Below are 23755 nucleotides of genomic sequence, written 5' to 3'. Positions count from 1 at the left end.
TAACACCAGATATGTTACCTAGAGACACCCTTGATCAAAGGGAAAACTTCGGTGGGGATGGTACCCACAAGATGATGTACTAATATAAATATTCCTTGTTAGAGGATAGACCTTGGTAGGAGTTTGTTACAACATTCAGTACATATGAGTCTTTGTTAGGAGACTTTGAATCCTTGTTAGGAGACTCTAATCCTATTAGGAGTTGTGCCAACCTTGTTAGGAGTTGTGGAAGACAACTGGACCCACTGCTGAAATAGCTTCAAGGTTAAGATCAAAGAACCCATTGTCCAAATGATCTTTGTACTATTCCTTGTAGAATAAAAGAATTGAAATGTACTTCCTTCCTCTGTCTCTGTCCTGTCAACCAAACTTCTGCTCCTTTAGATCTTGTAACCAGATCTCATACTATGCATCCAATGATCCCTTGGATCGCTTACACGCATTCAACAAGCATTGTACTCTTCGCACTGCGCACTAATACTTTGCATTCCACTTGATCCTCTAAATCAAGACCCCTTTTACAAGCAAGGGAAACAACTTTCCTTAATACCGTATCTTCATAATAATTCCTTGAGTTGGCCTTGAGGCTTTCCCAATTAATTAAAATAAGATAGTTAATTATTTTACAATTACAATAGCACCGTTGGCTCATAGTATATATAAAACTTCACACGTGTGAAAATCACGTCTTGCGCACACGCTGACGTCATCACACGATTGATCTCTATCACAGTGTAATTGCGCATCTCTTCATTACATCTCAAGTGAAAGATAGCGATAGATCATCAGAACTTTGTTTTCCAGTATTTGTTTCTACACTGCTTCTAGTAAATCAAGTGTAACTTCCGTACACCATCGAATGAGACTTAGTCCTTTTAACCACATCATCAGGACAATCTCAGGAACATGTCCTCCACTGCGCATCATCTAAAACTTCTTCAACTTCTGCGAATACTAAGATCACTGAGTGTTATTCTTCTAGTCTTAACAAAATTACTGCTATGTTGACATCAATGAAAAATACAGTCATGAATGCAACATATAAATACTCTATAATGCTTATGATACTCCTCTAATGTAGTATCATCATCATTCATGCTAACATAATGCCGCTAAATAAATATCCAAACTATGTCGAAAGGCTTCAATTTCCTTGATCCGAGCAAGTCCCGCAAGAGCAGAATCATCAACAAATTGAAGGTGAGAAAAAGTAGGTTAACCATTACCCTACTGCCACCCCGGAACAGAGTTCTGGGACACTTGATACTTAATGAATCTGCCCAAGCCCTCTGCCATAATGATGAAAAGATAGGGGGAGAAAGGATAACCTTGGTGGAAACCTCTAGAGGCATCAAATAGCTGGGAAGGTTGACCATTAAGAATAACAAAAAAAGAGGCAGAAGTAACACAACTTATAGTCCAACTCACCCAGTTAGAGTTAAAGCCAAAGGTAAGAAGAATATTCCTTAGGAAACTCCATTTGACTCTATGAGTCTATCGAAGGCCTTAGCCATATCCATCTTAACAAACATAGATCGCTCCCTTGAACTAGCCATAGAGTTGATAGCCCTTTGCCATAATGATGAAAAGATAGGGGGAGAAAGGATAACCTTGGTGGAAACCTCTAGAGGCATCAAATAGCTGGGAAGGTTGACCATTAAGAATAACAAAAAAAGAGGCAGAAGTAACACAACTCATAGTCCAACTCACCCAGTTAGAGTTAAAGCCAAAGGTAAGAAGAATATTCCTTAGGAAACTCCATTTGACTCTATGAGTCTATCGAAGGCCTTAGGCATATCCATCTTAACAAACATAGATCGCTCCCTTGAACTAGCCATAGAGTTGATAGCCTCAATAACAATAACCACCCTATCCAAAATTTGTCTTCTTGCAACAAAACGACCTTGTTCCTCAGAGATTATAATGGGGAGCCACTTTTTAAGTCTCTCAGCAATCAACTCAGTAATGACTGTGTAAACCACATTACATAGAACAATAGGTCTAAAAAAGTCTAGTTGATTAGCCCCCTTTTTTTGGAATAAGAGTCAAGAAAGTATAATTCAATGCTCGAAGCATCTGCTTGCTAGAATATGATTCCTTAACCACCTCCAACAAATCATGATTAATGATGTCCCAAAATTCTTGAAAGAATTCAATTGGATAGTCATCAGGACCAGGAGCTGTGCCCTTAGGCATGCCAAAGACCACCTCCTGCAACCCATCTAGAGAGATCGGTTGCATGAGGTAATTATTCATTTCCTGGGTAATAAGGGAAGGAATAGAAGACAAAATAATATTCTCTTCATTATCAGCAAGAGGAGAATCCTTAGAGAAGAGGGTAGAAAAGTACCGAGTAGCTTCCGAGAACAAAGCTGGCAAGGAAGATAATTGAATACCTTTAGAATTAACCAATGAAGAAATATAACTTTGGTTATGATGAGATTGCATAGTTTTATGGAAAAAGGTAGTGTTCCTATCTCCGTCCTGGAGCTAATCAACTCTAGCCTTTTGCTTCCAAAAAATTTCTTTTCAAAGTTCCAATTCTTCCATAACTCTAGAAGCAAGGGATTCAACCTTGCCAAGATCCTCAAAAAATCCTCGATCTCTAATCTTCTTGGATATGATGTCGAGATGTTCTTGAGCAAGCCTCTTCATAGAGTGAAGGTTCCCAAAACATTGTCTATTCCATATCCTGAGTTGCCTTTTGACATATTGAAGCCTTTTAGAGAATGAAAACATAGCAGTAACATATGCAGGAGCTCCATCTCTCCACCAGAAAAATACAAGATCATGAAGAGACGAGTCACAAAGCCACATCCATTGGAACTTAAAAGGTGGACGCTTCAAAATAATAACCCTAGTAGTAGAAAATTTAATTGGCCAATGATCAGAACCCTTCCAGTCTAGAATTTTCGAAGAGAGAGTAAGGGTGCCACTAACCCAGAAACAAGAAACAAGAAATCTATCCAGATGTTCTGAGATAGCATCAAACCCAGTCCTTCTATTATTCCAAGTATAGAGACCATTAGAAGGCTTAACATTAGAGAGGTGCAAAAGAGCTATGTTTTGACGAAGAAGAGTAGAAGAAGGCCCCAACCAAGCCAAACCACCCCGCTTTGCCTCCAAACTTAAAACTGAATTGACGTGTCCTGCTAACACCCAAGGACGAAAAGGGTGAGGATTTCTAATATACTGAATATGCCTCCAAAGTTCCCCCTTTCGCACAAAATCAATAGGCACATACACATTAGTAATCATGATTACCTCACCTGAGTCCAAAGAAGAAGCCACTATAGAAAGAGTTGAGTGAGAAGACACCTAGCCAAGTAGAGAAATTTTTCGAGGATCCCAAAAGATAGCCAAATCACCAGCACTTCGCATAGCCCCAACACACTGGCATTGCCCACGAGGCCAAATACTAGAGGTATATAGGACCGTAGACTCTATAGAGAGCTTAGTCTCTTAGATAAAAAAAACATCAGGGGAATGGTCAACCAATAGATTTTGAATAGCCCTTTTGTAAGGAAACTTGACAACAAAGAATATAACCGTTTCCACATAACCCATAATAGATCTAAAATTAACATGGAATTAAAATCCACATGCAAGAGAATAGACAACATACCCACAAAATTGTGACACAAGATATACCCTGAGAAACCCTCATTGAGGGAAAAACCCAGCCTCCAAAAGCATCCATCACCATGTATTATTCAGCAAAAATACCATTGCCATACAACCATGGACGCCTTCACGGCCATAGCCACAACCGAGCAAACTATGTGAACAAGCATGAATCCACACATCCCATGCCATGCTTTCAACCTTCACAAATGCTCCCTTGGCTAACCTGTCAAACCTTGTCCCGCTCGACTCTTGCCTTTTGTCTTCTCCTTGTCACTCTCTCTCTCTATACAACAACTACCCTTGTGGCTGCTTATATAGTAGCAAGTCCCACAAAACCACTAAGTGGTATTACATAAACCATGTGCTAAAACCATGTGCTACCTAACCGACTGACCCCACATTTAATATTGGGCATTTAATTCTTTTCTCCAATATTAAATAATTACATAAAATATTTTTACAATGTTACAATACAACTCATCAAGAATATTCCATGGGAATCTTTACATGTTGCACATCCATCTAGGTACAACATTACATAATAAAAATAAAATAATAAAATAACAATATTATGCAATGTGTGCAACACCCATTATCTCAACAATCTTGGTATGTGTGCAACACCCATTATTTCAACAATCTCCCACTTGTTGTATACATTGCATAGGTTCAATCCGTAGCCACATAAATGAACAAGGGAACAATCCCTCCCAGCACATCCACCATCATGGATCAAAATACACCAAGTGCTCCATCCTGGTATCCGCAACAAAATCAAAGTATCCAGCATCTCGAACATGAATGATCTCACCTCCTATTATGCCACTACCACTGGACATACATAGAAGCCATCCAAAGAGAAAGCCACCCAACCTGTCACATTAGAAGATCATAAAATCCTGTACCAATTAAAATTCCAAGCACAAAAACCTGATCCAAAGGTTATCACATGTATCCGTAGTTGTCAAAATATCCATAGCTGAAATAGCACCACAGCAAGTGCCAAACCCATCCAACTATCCATACCTCAAAGGTAGAACAAGTGAATCTCATATCACCGACATATCCAATCTATAACTTGCAATCACAAGCCTCAAGAGCAATACCTGCCATATATATACCAAGAAGCTCCCACTGCAAAAGATAATGTCAAATCTATAACCAATCCACTCACAACATCTCAAAAAAGTGAATCCATGTAGTATCAAGGACATCCACAATACATAAACTAATATCCTGCAAGAATAACTCTCATAACAAGTCTCCAATAGTCTCCAAGTTCACCACAACCAACAGAGGAAAGAGATAAAGGAATAACCATGTCATCTCTCACATGACATACATGAGCACAAACCAGTCATCACAATCTTTAACCAATCTCAAATCCAATGTAAGCAAAACTGAACATCCAGGAAGATAACCAAGACCAGAGAAACCATGCAAATCATAACCTGTATCATGTCCTTCTACACACACCTCTAGATGTAAATTGTGCAAGTATGATCTCCTCCATAAAACCCCAACAAGAAGCCTCAACAACACCCAAACCATACCATATAACTCATCATGGATGTAAGCCTCTCACAAGAAGATCAAACTCAATAAAACCATTCCTAAACCAAGGAATAACCATTCCTAATCCAAGGAAAATGCCCAATATAAAACCATCTCCCAAACTCAACCAGCATAACAACATATGCACATGGAGATAACCAATGCTAAACCATCTCTCAAATGAACCCTCCAGAACTAACTCATGTACCATAGCTCAAGATCCATATCCATGAAAGACAAGCATAAATATAATGCAACTGAGAGAAAACAATGGGCTATACCTCTCAAGTAGCAAACCACCGAGTAGACCAAGAGTGGGGAATGAGAATGCTCATCAAGATACCCAAGTCTACAACCAAGACTCATCTAAGAACAATCTCCTCTCAAGTCCATATCAGGTGACTGCCCCTCGGACTTCCTGTTGAAACCATCAACCATCCCAACAAATACTTCTCTAATCCAAGAGAAATCAGCATCACCACCGTCTCTAAGTATCCATGAGCACTTGTAACCAATCAATCCATGCTAACTCCAAATGCAACATAGCAATATCATGAAGTATCCAGCTTATGATCAGTGTACTCAATACTAAGAAACTAAACCAAGATCAATGTCAAAGTTCCAACCATGGCCTCAGGAACATAAACATGACAACATGATCTTACCATCTCAACTAAAGAGATAACATGCTCCATATGAACACACCATAACATGTCACAACTCTAAACGCGTATCAAGAGTATACCATGACATAATAAAGAAACCATCCTCACACCAAGGATAACATGCCAAATAAAAGCATAAACCACACCTTTGCTAAGAACCCTGTGAGTCCTCAAGATGCAACCATCTCCACACACCATGAAGAAAACCATCTTCACATACCATGAAGATAACCAAGAACTCCATGAGTCCTCAAGATCTAACCATCTTCAGACACCATGAAGATAACAAGTGCACCATGCAAATGTCAAAGACGCTTCTGCAGCAATAGGATCTAAGACAAACCTCCAACATTTGCAAACACTCAATAAATATATCAATGCCAACAAAACTCCCACTCAACCGTGGTACCAAGTCACCTATGGCATCATAAAATCCATCCTCTCCAAACCAAGAAGATATAAACCAAACTAGGAACTAATCTTGCATTGTCACCCCATCACTGTCACAAGCTCCCACTAAACCATGTATCCAAGCTATCCATGACATCATGATGAAAAAATCCATCCTCTAACCATAAGAATCAACCAAGGCATTAAACCATCAAAGAACTCAAAGTGCACATCATGAGCTCCTCAAAAGAAACCAAATAACCATGATCCTCAACTAAGAAGATATACCACCATAACTATATCAGAAATCCAAGCTAATGAACATCAAGGATGTACCTGTATATCCAATCATGTCATGCCAAAATCCATGACACCATGATCACATCCATGAGCTGAGCATCTGGTTCTCAATATGTCCAACCTGTCAGCATAAAATAGTCAACTACAATCCTCCACCATGACTGTCCTTGGTAACAACATCTCATCCCTTCTACATGAAAAAAATAGTAAAACATGTGACTTAGGGCATAGACAACCCAAATCCAAGCCACTAATCTGAATATGCATCAATAATGAAAGATCAATGGGCAAAGACAACCCATAACCAAGCTATAAATGCAACTTGTAAGTATAGACCGCTTACAACACTGCACAACTTGTAGATCCAACAAGTCATCATGCATATCCAAACCAAACATTGATAACCATATCATCATGAGACCAATTTGAAATATGAACTGAGTATACAATGACATTAAAACTTAAATCTCCAATGTCATAAACTCACAATGTTACCATAGTCAAAATATACCTATAAACTGTTCAGATCAATATATTAACAAATAAATCATGCCAAACCTGCACCAAATTTGAACCAATGTATAGAGCTCTCCAAGAGCTTTCCGTTGACTACTTGAAGTCCAAAATCCAACTCCGTATGCCCAAGTTATGCCCTAATTCGTGCTCAAAATAAATAACATCTGACTTTAGGGCTCTGAAAACCTGACAAAATTTTAAAATCACAAAACCAAACCTACACCATCTTGTAGTGCTCTGAATTAGCTTTTCAACGCTTGTAAGAACTTTGAAATCCGATATTTTGAGAGAAAGTTATGGCCGTTTTACTAAGATAGTCTTTTTACTATTTTCAGTACGATTTTTCATTTTTTATTTTTTTCAGTGACGAAAATTCCGATGGGATTAAATTTGACGGCCATCATGGGCTGAAACTAAAAAACTCTTTCATTTCCTCTGAACATGGCCAAACTAGGGCATATTATATATCAAAATTTATGGAAATGTCGACCCGGATCCAATGGTGAGGTCTGTTTTTACCCAGGAGGTCATTTCTGCAAGCTACCCCCCCAAACCCTCATTTTAAATGAAACATCCGAAAAAAATATTTTTGTCCAACAATTTCACATGCCCAAATCTTTTAACATCCCATCATAACAGCAAATCCAAAACCCTTAGATCTGCAATAAATCATTCATATATCTTGCCATTTTCTTTTATCCTCTCATGCATTCTCATGGATTCAATCTAGGGTTACAATAATAAAACCATAGCTCTGATACCACTTGTAAGGAAACTTGACAACAAAGAATATAACCGTTTCCACATAACCCATAATAGATCTAAAATTAACATGGAATTAAAATCCACATGCAAGAAAATAGACAACATACCCACAAAATTGTAACACAAGATATACCCTGAGAAACCCTCATTGAGGGAAAAACTCAGCCTCTAAAAGCATCCATCATCATGTATTATTCAGCAAAAATACCATTGCCATACAACCATGGAAGCCTTCACGGCCATAGCCACAACCGAGCAAACTATGTGAACAAGCATGAATCCACACATCCCATGCCATGCTTTCAACTTTCACAAATGCTCCCTTGGCTAACCTGTCAAGCCTTGTCCCGCTCGACTCTTGCTTTTTGTTTTCTCCTTGTCACTCTCTCTCTCTATACAACAACTACCCTTGTGGCTGCTTATATAGTAGCAAGTCCCACAAAACCACTAAGTGGTATTACATAAACCATGTCCTAAAACCATGTGCTACCTAACCGACTGACTCCACATTTAATATTGGGCATTTAATTCTTTTCCCCAATATTAAATAATTACATAAAATATTTTTACAATGTTACAATACAACTCGTCAAGAATATTCCATGGGAATCTTTACATGTTGCACATCTATCTAGGTACAACATTACATAATAAAAATAAAATAATAAAATAACAATATTATGCAATGTGTGCAACACCCATTATCTCAACAATCTTGGTATGTGTACAACACCCATTATCTCAACACCTTTGTCTAGGGATGATATTCAACCCCCTAACATTCCATGAGAGAATAATCATCATTGAGTAGAATGGGGAAAATGAGCATCTAGTAGTTTCACAGACCCAAACTCTATCAATATATCTCTTGTAAGTTTAATCTTCTCTTGGTTTGTTTTGTGCCCACTCCTTAGAGGAGTAAAGGAAACCCTCTTAAAGGGTCTTTGCATCAAACCCAAGGGGAGAGGAGACCCCTTACCCTTACTAGATGCTAGCACATTCTTAACCAAGTCGGCTAGAACAATGTCATTATCATTTGGCACTACAGGTGTCACCAAAGCTTCAGACCTAGGAGCTATAGGGACCTCACTCTTCTGGTGTACCACAACCTGGGATGCCCCACAAGCGTCATGAGGTGGAGCTTCCCCATCTGAGCAAATTGGATTAGAAGAGATACTAGGAGGAATACCCTTTTCTAAAACCATACTATCCAACACCTCAAAATGATTAAAACCAGAATTAGATTGTCAATCTTTCAAAGTCCTCTTCTGACCACACCCCTTAGCTTGTGGGCAAGCAAGGGTAAATTCATTCTTATCCTGCATTTGAGCCTTTCCTTTTCCTATATTATCTGGTTCAGTTTTCCCCTTAGTTGTATCATCCATTTGAGCTTGTCCTTTTCCTATAATATCTGACAGACCACCACCATTGCCGGCCGTAGAACCATCCACTCCGTTGGAAGTCAAGTTTCGAGGACACTAACGCTGAAAATGACTATACTCATGACATATTCGGCATTGGAAAGGGAGGGGTTCATAATCTAATTGCTGTACCCAAGAAGAAGACCCTAGACAAATTTCCAAAGAATCTGGTAATGGGTTATTCAAATCAATTTCAACACAAATTCTAGCAAAAGAAATAGCCTTTTTATCGAGGGATTGATGCGCAATCGCAGTTGGCTTTCTTAGCAAATTAACAATTTGACGTAGAATGCCTTCTGGCGAGAATTCCAGGGGAAGGCGAGGCAAGCGAACTCACACTGGCACTGTTGAAGGGAGATCCTCAGTAGAATTAAATCTTGAATGCCAAGGTTTGACAAATAACCCCACATAGTTGTAGAAATAAGACCCTCCTTCAAAAACACAATCACGATCAGACATGCATGAGAATACAACAAAAAAATATCTATTCCCAGCCAACATGATCTCCATATCTCCTTCCACCTACCATGAACGGCGAATCCATGCCTCATGAGCCGATAAGGAAATCTGGATTTCAAGAAATTTGCATATCAAAGCACGCTTAATCCAGTATTCAATGTCCTCCATCATCGCCCCTGGAGGAATAACTAGAATTGGGCGATCTAAACTATGCATAAAACAACCATTAACTTTTTTCATCTTGGAGCTCTCCCCTGTATAAAATGATTCAGATCTCGTTGCATGCATGGTTGGAGAAGAACCATTTGTCCTCACCAACGCAGAAGAAATCACAGCCCTTGCCATGCGAACAATCAAAGAACCCCAATATAGCAGCCACAACAAATGTTGACAAAAATGAAAACCCAGCAATAAAAGTCCCAACAACAGCAGTGGCTGTAAGTGTTTGCCAATAATCAGAAACCCAAACTATTGCCATCAAACCAGCACCAAACGATAAAAGAGAACAGGCATGCACAGGAGGCTAGGGACTGAGCACTAGCCCAGAACTTCATCGCAGCTCCGCAGCATTCTCTCCAGCTGAAAAAAGCAAGACCTTTTTTTATGCACTCTTCTCTATCTCAATTATAAAGACACAAAAAGCTGATTGCTTACATGTTACTTTGCTTGGAAACATAAGCATATATCAACAAAATGCATACAGAAGCAGATTTGAGCTGAAAGAGAATGCTTTTGATACATATATATTTATAAGTATTTATGATGTACAAATTCATGATTAGGATATGTGACATTGAAAACAATAGAGCTATAAAATCCCTGATAGGAATATATGTATGCTGTTTATTTGATTCAAATCCATTCAGATCTGAAATTATTTTAATTTTAAGAATCAGATCTAGGACAGCTTATATAATTCTCGAAAGAGCATGCAAAAAAGAATACCCCACCAATCCTAGCATTTCCGGGACTGGGTGTACCCCCACCACTGCCCTTTTGCCACCACTGTGCTGCTAGGATGGCATGGCATCCCTGGAACGGCTATGGGGAAACCCAAGCCTTCCTCAACCATATTGGGGATGTCTACGTGTCCCTCATCAGCGGACATCCATAAAAGTACATCTGCTTTTTAAAATTGCATGTTTTTAAAATTTTGTTCAAACATGTTAATTTTGGAAGAAAAATGCTTCAAATTTGAAGAATCCAAAGGCCGTGCAAGAGGCACAATGTGCTTGGCAATGGGGGTGCTACCCCTTGACTCCACAAGGGGTGTTGCTCCTTGAACCCTGCTTTCAAATTTAAAAACAAAAGAACAATTTGGTGGGGAAATCGTATCGAATCAAGTTGATGTTTTTATACCCAATTTACTGAGTTCCGCGATGAAGAGTTTGCCTTGAGGGATGATTAGATGCCTCCCTTCACTACATTTTGATATTTGATACTTGATTTATCATGCTACTCATTGCAATCATCTTTATGATATTATTGATATAATATAAATCTTCCATTTGCTGATTCAACTATATTATTTAGTATTCTAATTTTTAATGAGTAATTCAATATTGAATGTTCATTGTTCAATGTTCAAGTATTTAGGCATTATGTTGCTATTTTACTAAACATAATGTTATCCAACTTTTCACAACTAACATTTCAAGTTATGCATGTATAGTGTATAGTATATACAACATTACCCCCTCCACCATCCCCCATGAAGCCCCTTTAACCCCACCCCTTCATCCCTTCGTTCGCCTGCCCCCTTGGGCACGTGTTACACTGATTTATACCAGATTTTTAGGAACAATCACAACATTTATTATTATCAGGAAGTACAGAAAATTACAGAAAATGGCTTTAAAGGAACCACCACAGAATAACAAACCCTAGGTGCTAAGGGAGCTGTCTAAAGTTCCAAACAACAGATCACTGAAGCTCAAGTTCAATCCCTACGTGGAATCGCATAATGCTGGGCTAGGGTTTTCATCCACTAACCATCTGTGGGAATCAGGGGTTTTTTGTTCTCCAATGTCTAGTTAGACATATAGGATGTCCAATCTATTCAAGGTAATAAATTGATAAAAACAAACATCCATCTCTGATCTCTGACTGAGACTTAATAGGCATTTGAGTGACCACCTTCCCTTCAAAGAATAGCTTTAAAGGCTTTCCCTTTTCCCTCCAAAAGAACACCACTCACAACCCTTTGGCCAAAGCCACTTAGAGAAATAAAGTTTTATTTCATAACACAAAGAGGCCTTATAATTTGGCATCCACTTTAAAACACTTAAGTGATTGCTTTTTAACACATTTAAATATTATAGTCATCTCCTTAGTTTAATTTGTCAAGCCCACAAGAAATGTAAAATAGACTTGAAGAACAACCTGGAATCTTATGGGAAAATGGACACATGAAGAACATGGGTTAATGGACTATGGTTGAAAGGGGCTTGCATCATTTGACCTAGGACTGCCTATGTTGGATCCTATGTTCCTTTTTCAGATAGTGCATCAATGTTGTTGTAGCTATGATACATGTACATGTGCTAGCAACATTCACACAATCTTGTCGTGGTCTTTCTTCTGTTTCAACCTTTGCCTCAAGCTTAACTTGATCAATCCATTTCTGTTGCTCCTTTGTAAACACAACTTCCTTACCCTTAACCCACTTGATAATAGATCCACCTCCTTCAATGCAATGGGAGATGATTAGGTCCCAATAATTGTTTATGATAGAGGCTGAAGTTGTAATGGACATACTGGGGCTCCTTCCCATGGCAGAAAACACTTGTATATCCACTTCTTTGAGTGTAAATGAAATAAACACGGTGACTGATAAAGTTGATAATTGCAGCATTAATTAATGATGGCAATTTGGTTCAAGGCTATCTAGGGTATGTTTACTCCTTCCTTGGGTGGAAGGAACAATTGTTCTCTTTCCTTTTGGATGGATCTTTGCGTGTAAGTTTCCAAGTTTGATGCTACCTCACCGTGCTTTCATTGCACCACTCTGAATGTTATGTATCTCCCTGAGATCTCTAGGTGATGCTCGTGATTACCTTAATAAGATAGTTGTCTTGACACACAACTCCCTCGAACTTGAATCCTTTTTATGTAATGAACTTTCAAAATAAATTTTACCAGTACATGGCAACAACTAGATTCACCACTTCTATGTTGCTGTTATACGATCACAATGGTCTTCACAAGCCCTTTCGATGTTGCCCCAAGCGATTCCATGGCTGTAGCATTTCATTCTCTTAGTCAAAATCAGAATTGAAGTAGCTGGAAACCACCCTATATTAGCTGCAGACATCTCACCAATAAAAATAGGTGGGAACTGCATTTTCCTTGTGATTAACTACTTATTTATGGCTGCCAAGACAGTGTGAGGGATGCTGGAAATGTCATAACAGCAGTTCTATAAAGGGAAACGATACTCATAATGATTATGGGTTATAGTTATTGCCACCAAAATTTCAGCTAGCCATACTAAGTTGACGATTCTTACCCAAAAGATACTACTTTGTTTGATGTGTGTGCAATGATTTATTTAAAATAGACTGAACATTATCATAATAAATCATCTTATTGTGGACTGGAACTTCGATCACTTAACTTTCCTTCTTTTCTCTTCAGTCTGCTTGGAACTCCATTCCATATGCTGTGGAGTATTACCTCCTCATCCACCTTTAATTTTAACTCCAACAATTATGCTCACCTCTTATAAATTGTTGTAATGCTTACCCTGTACTCCAGACACTCTTACCATGATGTCCCAAGCTTTATCACTTGAAAAATGGTTTGGATCGGACTGCATGTGGGCTGGAAGGTGGCTGTAATTTCCATACATCACCCCAAATTTATTGTCAACAGAAATAAAAGTGCCGGAATGTTTGCACTTAGTGATTGCAAAATGTGATACCTTCTATCCACAACATTGAACCAAGAGATATTGTCTAAGTTGCCAATTCGGGTTCGGGGACGGGTTCAGGTTCGGGGTTCGGTTCGTGGGTTCGGGCAATTTTTTTTTTCCCCATTTGGGTTCGTGGGTGGGTTCGTTAGTATGTATGTATATATATATATATATATATATATATGCAAAAAAAATTATAAACTCATATAGTTGTAAAAGTAAAACTAAGTCATTCCATAGTATGAATATATCAATGTTACTTGATTATTGATCAATGCCAAATGTCAAAGATAAACATTAAATACTCACTCATTAATCTATGCTAATGTTGTAAATAAAATCATACATTGAATTACTAAAATGCAAAATGGAATTTCAAAACATAGACTACTTCATCAAATTGATAGATAATAAATTATGACTTAATTATTAAAATAACCTTCATGTTTCTTTTTAATGCTCACTATTATATCTTATTATATCTCTGTAAATATTAGAATGTTTCTAATATTTAGGTGTAGTCTAGAATAGAATGTTTCTATTCTATTCGACTCCCCTCTTTGTATATATAGATCAGTTTGATCTCTGATTAATTCATTCAAGTATTCCGCCATTTACATTTGTAACATGGTATCAGAGCAAAATCGTAAAATTTTGTAACGAAAGCCATTTTTATCTGCTCACGACTGATTCTTGGTGGGTTTTTCGAGAGCTCAACTGGGTTGTTCGTTTTTTTTGGGTGCCTCAATTTTTGTGCATCGATTTTCGAGCCAACGGATCTAGAAAACGACAGCAGATTCTTTCTGGGTTTTTCAAGCTCTCTTCTGGGTCATTCTTTGATTCTTCTGGAGCTTTTGTATTTTTGCCTCGAAAAACGTGCCTTCACAGATTTTCACAATTTTTCATTAAAAAACGTGTCATGGCATCTCTGACAAATATTCTGCTCGAACATAATTCCAAATTCAATGGTCGCAATTATGGAACCTGGAAGCAGCGCATCATTGCAATCTTCGAATATCGAAACATTGATCAACTTGTTTTGGGTGTTATGCAGCATCTGACTTCTCCGAGTCTTGATCAAGGCGAAGCTGCATTTTTTGCCTTCTGAATCTGTTTTTGTTTTTTATGGGTTTGTTGATTTTCTCCTCAAAAATCATTTCAAGTTGTCTGTAATACGCAAGGTTGTGTGAGATTCTGGGTTTTACCGTTTTTTTCACAAAAACGAAGTTTTGTAAATGCAACCTATTTTGAGTCATAGCACTCTTCTGGCAAAGCTTTTTGGTTTCAACATTCTATAGATCCAGGGAGGGTCTCAGTTATCATAGAATGTTCCGACATCCGTAAGTTGACCATTAAGGGAGGGTATTAAGATAATATCTTATACTTTCTATAATAGTCAACTACTTGTCTGTAGTCCGTCTTTCAGTCTAGATAGGAATGTTTCCTATCCCGTCTCTTTTTTCTTCAGTCCAGATAGGAATGTTTCCTATCTTGTCTCTAGTTTTGTTTCTAATTCCGTCTTCAGTCTACGTTGTTTCTAAAAAGAAACAACGTCCTTGTAATTCTTTATAAGGAACACATTTGTTCCTCTGTTTATCAATGAATCAATTATCCGGAAATCCGTTAATTTGCCAATTTTTCTTCAGCTAATTATGAGTCATCTGATGCTACTGATACACCACCTCAGTCACTTCCAGATAATACAACTCCTGCTCCTGCTTCTCATCCAGCTATTCCGTCAGCATTTGATATTGGCTCCTCGACTCTTCGGCCAAAATGGTGGGCTCAAACGATTAGTGATCTTCGTCTTGATGAACTCATTGAGGGTAGAACCTCCAGAAATAAGAGCCTTCAGCACAACACAGTTAATATAGCTCTTATGGCCAACATCCACAGTATCCCTGAGCCCCAGATATATGCAGAGGCCAAAGGAATTCCAGAATGGGAACAAGCAATGGATTCTGAGCTTCAGAGTCTTCAAAAGAACCACACTTGGGTTCTTTCAGATCTCCCTCCTGGGAAGAAACCCATTAGCTGTAAATGGGTCTATAAGGTCAAGTACCATGCAGATGGTACCTTGGACAAATACAAAGCTAGACTTGTTGCTCGAGGATTCACTTAGCGCGAAGGCATTGATTATGAGGAGACATTTGCACCGACAGCCAAGATGAGCACTATTCGCATTCTTCTTGCAATTGCAGCTCAGTATGGTTGGAAAGTTCATCAGATGGATGTGAAGAGCGCCTTTCTCAATGGTGAATTACAGGAAGAAGTCTACATGACGCAGCCCCCAGGTTTTAAGGTTGCCGGTTCAGAACACAAAGTATGTAGACTCCAGAAGGCCCTCTATGGTCTTAAACAGGCCCCTAGGGCTTGGTACATAAAGATTGATCATTACTTGGTTGCTCAAGGATTTTAGCATAGTCCGTCAGACAGTAATCTATATATTAAACACTCTGGTAATGATATTCTTTTTCTTGTTGTCTATGTGGATGATTTGATCATTACTGGAAATTCAGAACATTTGATTTCAGAAATCAAACAGGATCTATGCAGAACTTTTGATATGACAGATCTCGGATTGCTTTATTATTGTTTAGGTATTGAGGTTTGGCAGACTGACAATAGTATTTTTTTGTCTCAGTCCAAGTATGCCAGAAGTTTGCTTGATAGGTTTCGAATGCAGGATTGCAAATCTGCTTCCACTCCAATGGAGACTGGTCTGAAATTGTCCGCACAATCTGTTTCTCCTCCTGTAGATGAAACACTCTTCAGGCAGCTAGTAGGTAGTCTCATCTACCTTACTACTACTAGACCTGATCTCAATTTTGCAGTCAGCTACATCTCACGGTTCATGACAAACCCCAAGATTGATCATTGGATTGCAGCGAAACGTGTATTACGCTATGTACATGGTACTTTAGATTATGGTCTTCTTTACACAAGGAGTACTACTCCTCAGCTCAGTGGATTCACTGATTCCAATTGGGCCGGCTCAGTTGATGATAGGAAATCTACTTCTGGCTATGTGTTTAGTATCGGATCTGCAGCAGTTACTTGGACCAGTAAGAAGCAACAAGCACATGCACTCTCCTCTACAGAAGCAGAATATAGAGTAGCTGTCAAGGCAGCTTGTGAAGCAATTTGGCTCCGGCAGATGCTTGCAGATATGCATATTCCTCAAGCAAGTTCGACTTCTTTGTTTTCAGACAATCAGGGCGTACTCAAACTTGCCAAGAACCCAGTGTTTCATGAACGAACCAAGCACATAGAGCTTCATTGCCATTACATCCGACAATTAGTAGAAGATGGATCTATTCAGTTACGCTATGTTCCTACCTCAGAGCAATCAGCAGATATTTTCACTAAACCCCTTGGTCCTGACAAGTTTGTTAAATTCAGGGGATCTATTGGTGTAGTAAATAGATTGAGCATTAAGGGGGGATATTAAAATAACCTTAATGTTTCTTTTTAATGCTCACTATTATATCTTATTATATCTCTGTAAATATTAGAATGTTTCTAATATTTAGGTGTAGTCTAGAATAGAATGTTTCTATTCTATTCGACTCCCCTCTTTGTATATATAGATCAGTTTGATCTCTGATTAATTCATTCAAGTATTCCGCCATTTACATTTGTAACATTAATAAAGTTTGAAACTGTGAAACATAGTGATAAATCATAAATGACTCAATGAGTCAATGAAAAATGTTTAAACATGGTTTTATCAAAGATGCAAATGCCCTTCAAGGGTCAAATGGGTCATCAAAATATGAGGGATCAATGGCTTCATCCTCATCTATATCATTGACATTTTCCACATCATTGGAACCCAAACCGGTTCCACTAGCCCCAGATGCAGCCACATCCTCCTCCTCGTCCTCCTCAACATCTAGCAAGGCAATTCTAGATATATCTTGGACAGTCATATCCAAGTTAGAAGTCTCAGGTAGTACATCCCACAACTTCTCTGGCCCCTTCTTATATCCTGGATCCTTGCGTGATAAGAGGCGCCAGTTGTTGTGAATAAATACCAAGTCCTCTGCTTTCTTTGAACCCAACCGGTTACGCTTCACTGAGTGGATAAAGGAGTATGTACTCCAATTCCGCTCAGCAGCAGAAGAGCTTGCAACCTAGAGAGACAACCAACAAATTTTAAAAAATTAGCTAAGTAATTTTACAATACAATAGGAATTTAAGAGTGCTAATTCGACAAGCTAAGTGGCCATAAGAAAAGGAAAAAAAACTTAAATACATACTTGTGACAAGATCTTAATGGCAAGAGGTTGGAGGTACATGTAACTTTCCCCATGTAAGTACCACCATCCAATGGCATCCAATTTACTTTGGTCATTGATTGCATCAGGCTCTGCATTTTTGCTTGAGACAAAATCAACAAACTTTCTCCTAACATTTGATGCCACATCAGGATCACTAAAGAGCCTGTTAAGTGCCCTCTTATACCCAGCAGCAACTTCAGGATCTTTATATGGTGCCACTCTATCAGGAATAGCAAGTATCTCACTGCTATAATATCTAGGAGAAAGTGCATATGCCAAGAGGTGTAAAGGTGTAGTCATCTTGTTCCAACAATGTAGAACAATTTTCTCCACCTTAGTGTACAAGGTATCAGGATCCTGCTCTCTCCTTTGAATGACTTGGGATGTCAAATGATGTACATGTAAGTTATCTTGATGTAGTGTTAATAACTTAATTAAAATCAAAAATCAAAATCTCTCAATAAACAAGGATAAAGTATTGTATAAAAATTTAAACTTACTGATTTCATTCTTTCTAGCATAGAGTCCATGGCATCATATATGTTCCCCAAACAAGGCTCATCCGTGTCGGCATACCGAAGCATAGACATGATGGGCTCGGTGAGTTCTAATGCATATTCCACCCTATTCCAAAAATTATCACTCAAGATCAAATCCTTTACAGTTTTGACCTTTTCTATATCAGCTTGCTTTCATCCACCCCATTTGTTGCTAATAACCATTTGACCCAATGCCTCTTTCACCCTCACAAGTCGTCTAAGGACGATTGTGTGTGAAGCAAACCTTGTTTCAGCAACTTATTACCATGTTAATTCAAATTGTAAGTTAATATGATAAGTTGATAACACAAAAATTTAAGAATATGTATTAAATTTTGTAAAGTATGACACAAAAATTAATATGATAAATGAAGCTAAATAAAGTTTAAAATTTACCTTCAATAATTCCAAGCGGGAGAAAGTTCTGAAAATTGCTTGTGACATATGGTTGTTTGTCACAAACATTTGGATCTGCTCACCCTCCTCATACACATTTTTCATCCATTCAATTTGGCTGCCCATTGTTTTCATCACCAAGTTCAAGGTGTGGACAGTGCATGGTGTCCAAAAGATATGTTCATATCGTGCTTCTACCAAAGCACCTGCAGCCTTACAAACTTTAGCATTGTCCGTTATTACTTGGACAACATTGTCAACTCCCACGGACTCTATGGATTCAATGAGAAGTTGGGCAATAAAATTTGCATCCTTTACTTGCCCTTCACAATCAACCGCCTTCAAAAACATTGCCCCCTTGGGGCAAACAACAATCACATTTATTAATGGACGGTTTTTGCAATCTTTCCATCCATCAGAGACAATGCTCACCCCCGTTTGGATCCAAGAATCTCTTATTGGTTTGAGGAGGTTTTCTACATTCTTTCTCTCCTTATGCAATATGGTGGTTCTCAACTTTTCATATTCAGGGGATTGGTAACCATGAGGTGCATCATTTATTGCTTTCACCATCTCTCTCCAATAAGAGGATCTCACTAGATTGAATGAAACACCATTTGTAATGAGGCAACGCCCAACCTTTATGTCAGCAATTTCTCTCTTGTCATTTTCAAATACCGTATCTAATGGGCCTCTCTTGCGGGATGCGGGTGTTTCTATTTCATCTTCATCCATAGATGGGGTAGGTAGGAAGGGATGTGGTTTACTAATTGTTTGAGAGGGTGGTGTTGGTGGTATTTACTTTGACTTATCTTTTTTTGCCTTTGACACTAACCTATCAGCCTCTTCTTGTTCTTTTAACATACCTGCTATTTGAGGAGCCGACAACCTTTTTTTACCTCCTTCTGGGGGCCCCTCACACATGGAAATCCCTTGACCTGGTGGACCTATCAAATGATGTTTAACCCGGAAATAGGAGCTTCTATATTGGTTTTGGCAAAAATTGCATTTCCATATATACCCTCCCCCACCAGCACATTGCTCAATTCTTGTTGTATACTTCCACAAAGGAGAGCCTTTATCAATTTTAAATCTTTGGGATCCCACCCCATCCACTGAACCCTGACTACTCATTCTTGGATTCTTGCAATCTATAAAAACAAATTAAAAAAAATATTTCAAAACTCATACAAAACTTGATAAAAATTTAGAACAATAAATATAAAAAATTTAAAAAACTAAAAACAAACTATGAAAGAAGCAAAAGGAAGGATCAAATGCATACTTGGAACACTCAACACTAATTATTTGAAGGATTTGAGACTCCACAAACAATCTCTACAACCTTCTCTTCAAACTTGCAAAATGGCCACACCAAAATGAGAGAGCAAAATGACAAAGCAAATGAGAGATTAGATGAATGAAATGCATCTAATAGGCCTTACTTTAGGGTTTGGCAAAAAAAACAATAAAAAAAACATAATTTTATTGCTTTTTTGGGCCTGGCCCCACCTACCGCAAGTCCGCCCGGATTCACCCGGGTCCACGACCAGTCCGGGCAGGGTCTGCATTTTGGCCTACGGGTCAAGCACGGACCCGGGAGGACCCGCAGGCCAAAATGCGGACCCTGCCCGGACCGGTCGCGGACCCGGGCTCGGATTCGGACCCGAATGAATCCGGACCCGGACCCGAGCTCTAGGGTGCGAATCCGGTAACTTAGGATATTGTCCATCCCTTGGCTGTATCACTGCATTCTTTTGCTCAGAATTAAAATTATAATGGTTGATAACACTTAATAATGATAATGGGCTGGAAAATCCCCCAACATATGACTGAAAACTCTTCTTTGGTTGTAAGGAAAGTGTGGGAAGTGCTAGAAATGTTGAGGGCAACAGATCTACATTTGGGAACCATACTCAAAGTGGCTCTTGATTCATGCCTATTGCAACCAGTACTCATCTTTATTATGTCAAGTTGGTGATTCTCAACAGGAAAGTCCTATTTTATGATCGTTGCATTTGGTAGTGACCTTAGGAGCATAATATTGAACTTATCCAAATATTGATCAAGATCTCACCTTTGGAAGTTGTGATGGTCATCTGATGATCTTCCATCCACATAGCCACAAAATCTTGAACATCAAAATGATATCCATTTTGCTTACCATTACCTATCGTCAAGCATCCCATGGTTGGTAATTGTCTCCTTTTTGCCATGCTCTATGATCTTGTCTTCAGTTGTAGCACTTGAGCTCCCATGAGTGATCAATGAATCACGAACATTCACAATGTATAATGAACCCTAAATGATTTCTCCTAAACTTCCTTTCAATGCAAGATATGGACAACTTAATTGTGATATTGATGTCTCTGTCCCATTTGATCCTAAAAAGGTCATCCGCATCCTATGTGCAAAAAAAATCTTAAACTTGAATAAAAAAGTCAACATGACCATTTTGCATTCTTGATCTCTTACATTATTAGCTTATTTAGCATTTTCCATCATGACAATTTTTTTCTAGTGAAATAGGACGAAACAAGGAATCTGAAATATGATCACTATTTTCATACCTCAGGCTGGCAGCAAGGAACATGCCTTCTTTTCTTAAATTAGAATTGTGGAGATACCCTGGACACTTCTGTCCCTACAACTCAATGTACTTTTTAGATGCATATCCATCCATAATGCTATTTTGAAGGTAAATCAGTGCCCCACCCTTTGTAAGTTCGATGTATAGTGCATCAATTGGTGCTCTTCCTCCATCTTGGACTCTTCACATCCAACAATTGATGCCTTTTCCTTCTTGACGTGAACAATATTTTGCCATTTTTTATTCTTTTCTTCATCATTTGCAAACAATATTTTGCTTTTGTTCTCGCTCAATGATGTCTTCTGGCTTTGTATTTGATTGTTCTTTTTATGTCTTAATCCCTTCTCAGCCTTTTCTTGTGGTTCTTCTTTCTTCATCCACTCCTTTCTCTCTAAGAATTCTTCATAGCTAACATAATATTTATGAATATTAGACTTATTGTCATTTTCAAAAAAGGCAAGAAGCTTGCACTCATTTCTTCACATTGATCCTTCAATAATGGCACTTGAATAGGATCTTCTTCTTGTGTTTATCTAAATGAATCTAGAGCATAAAAGCTGATAATAAATTGCTTGAAAAGCTGGTTTTGTAAATCTTGGATAGGAAGCATATCTTACTTCTTTGGTAAGAATTTAAGCTGCCAATCCATCTTCTTTCCCTTTGCTTCCATTTCACTTGTGTCCATTTAAATTAGCACTCAATTGCTAACTTTGAACCTTGCGGGCTGGTAAGATCAAGGCTCTAATACCACTGTTATATCTGTACTGCTATATTCTATGCAACTTTATGATTTTTATGATATAAATTAAAACCTAACTACCAATGGTGAATAGATCACTATTTTCAAACCATAGTCTGCAGATAAAATGAGAATTTGCAAAGTTGAAAACCCTAGGTAGATGATAATCTTGTTGGAAAAACCTCAAGAGAATATCTGATCAGAAATGTACAAGCCAGAGATTTTTTTAATAATATATATTTTTTCTTTTTCACTCACAAGATTGCATGGCCAGCTGTATGGAAGGTGCTGAGGGTTATCCTGTTGCATGGCAGTTCTCAAGATGGCATTAATGACTAGAAATGCTGGTGATGACTGAAATGCTGATGTCACTGCTGATCCTTAACCATCACAGAAACAGAGCCTGGTATATTACAGAAAACTGTCAACTTAAAATTTTTGTTGATTAAGGCTTGATCTTCCTTGGAAACACCCATGACTCTGTTCTAATTAATGATTGCTGAGGAAGTACAAAGGCAGCAGTTGGATAATTGAATTCTACCCAGATGTCTGATTCCCTCCTTCCAATGTTGGTGTGCAGCTATGAGGATGGCTATAACACAGATCTGTCCTAGTTGATAGTGGAAAATTCACCAAAATTCTGGAAATGCACTTAATACTCCTCAATCTTGCTTTGACAAGCAAAGATGACATTGACTTGTAAAAAACACTGTGGCACTGTATGAAACTGAAAATATTTTCAAATCCTCATAAATCAGCGCAATTGTGATCCCTAGATGGAATCACCCAAGTGGAACAGGGTTTTTCATCCTCTCAGATCCAAAACAAACCTAGGGTTTTCATCTTTGGATGTCTTAATTTGAATAAACTCTTCAAATCTGAAAATTCGATACAAAAAAAGATAGCTTGAATGATTACCAAGGAGAGAAATATTACAATAATAGATAAGACGTCTATTATTAGTTAATGGTTATCTTGTAAATATCTTTAGCTTTAGTTTGCTTTCGTTTTTTGCTTTCTCTGGAATAGAATGTTTCTATTCTTTACGATCGTTTCCTAAGGAAACATCATCTCATTCTTTTGTATAAATTGACCTTTCGGTCTCTGTTATTAACAAGCAAGTATTTATCAATTACCTCGTAATATGGTATCAGAGCTAAATACTTAAATTTTTTTCGGAAAAATTTATAATTTCTTCTTGAAATTATTTGTTTAAATTTTTCCAAAAATTTTTTCACTTAATTTCTCCAAAACCCACCTAGGGTTTTCTGCTTGGAGAAATTCCCGAATTACGGGTCTGCAAATCGCGTGGAAATTGTGGCCATTTTTTACCATTTGTGACTGGTATATGCAAATCGCGATTTCTTTTGACCGAACTCCTCTGCAAATCACGGCTTCATGACTGGAAAAATGCATTTTTTGGAGGTCTGTGTATGGTCGGCCCGCATCTAAAATTGATAGGGAAATCGCGTTTTTTGCAACCTGCGCGATTTCTTCTGTTTTTTCCTGCAAATACAGTCGCGACCTTCACCCAGTACTTGTCGCCTCTGCAATCCCACCTGTTCTTAGTCATTTTTGAAGCAGATTCGACCATTTTT

The 23755-nt window shown here is 38.2% G+C and overlaps 2 protein-coding genes across 5 annotated transcripts in view; one reads left to right on the top strand and one right to left on the bottom strand.

Annotated features, from left to right (window-relative positions):
* Positions 1 to 23755, top strand: part of EMB2004 (RNI-like superfamily protein) — a 71588-nt gene that overhangs the window by 27944 nt on the left and 19889 nt on the right. The window lies entirely within an intron of this gene.
* LOC149537815 (uncharacterized) lies at positions 17346 to 23751 on the bottom strand. The gene is made up of 5 exons (XM_089800184.1): positions 23640 to 23751; positions 22416 to 22537; positions 20425 to 20567; positions 17873 to 18149; positions 17346 to 17746 (listed from the first exon to the last, which is right to left on the bottom strand). The coding sequence occupies exons 1-5, from the start codon at positions 23749 to 23751 to the stop codon at positions 17360 to 17362; spliced, it is 1041 nt and encodes a 346-aa protein (XP_089656310.1). The 3' UTR covers positions 17346 to 17359.

The sequence above is a fragment of the Cupressus sempervirens genome, chromosome 9 (genome assembly GCF_028749045.1).
Source record: "Cupressus sempervirens isolate cs-2001-9-10 chromosome 9, ASM2874904v1, whole genome shotgun sequence".
Lineage (NCBI taxonomy): Eukaryota > Viridiplantae > Streptophyta > Pinopsida > Cupressales > Cupressaceae > Cupressus > Cupressus sempervirens.
Note: the sequence above shows the minus strand (reverse complement) of the source record. Positions and strands in the feature narration are given on the sequence as shown.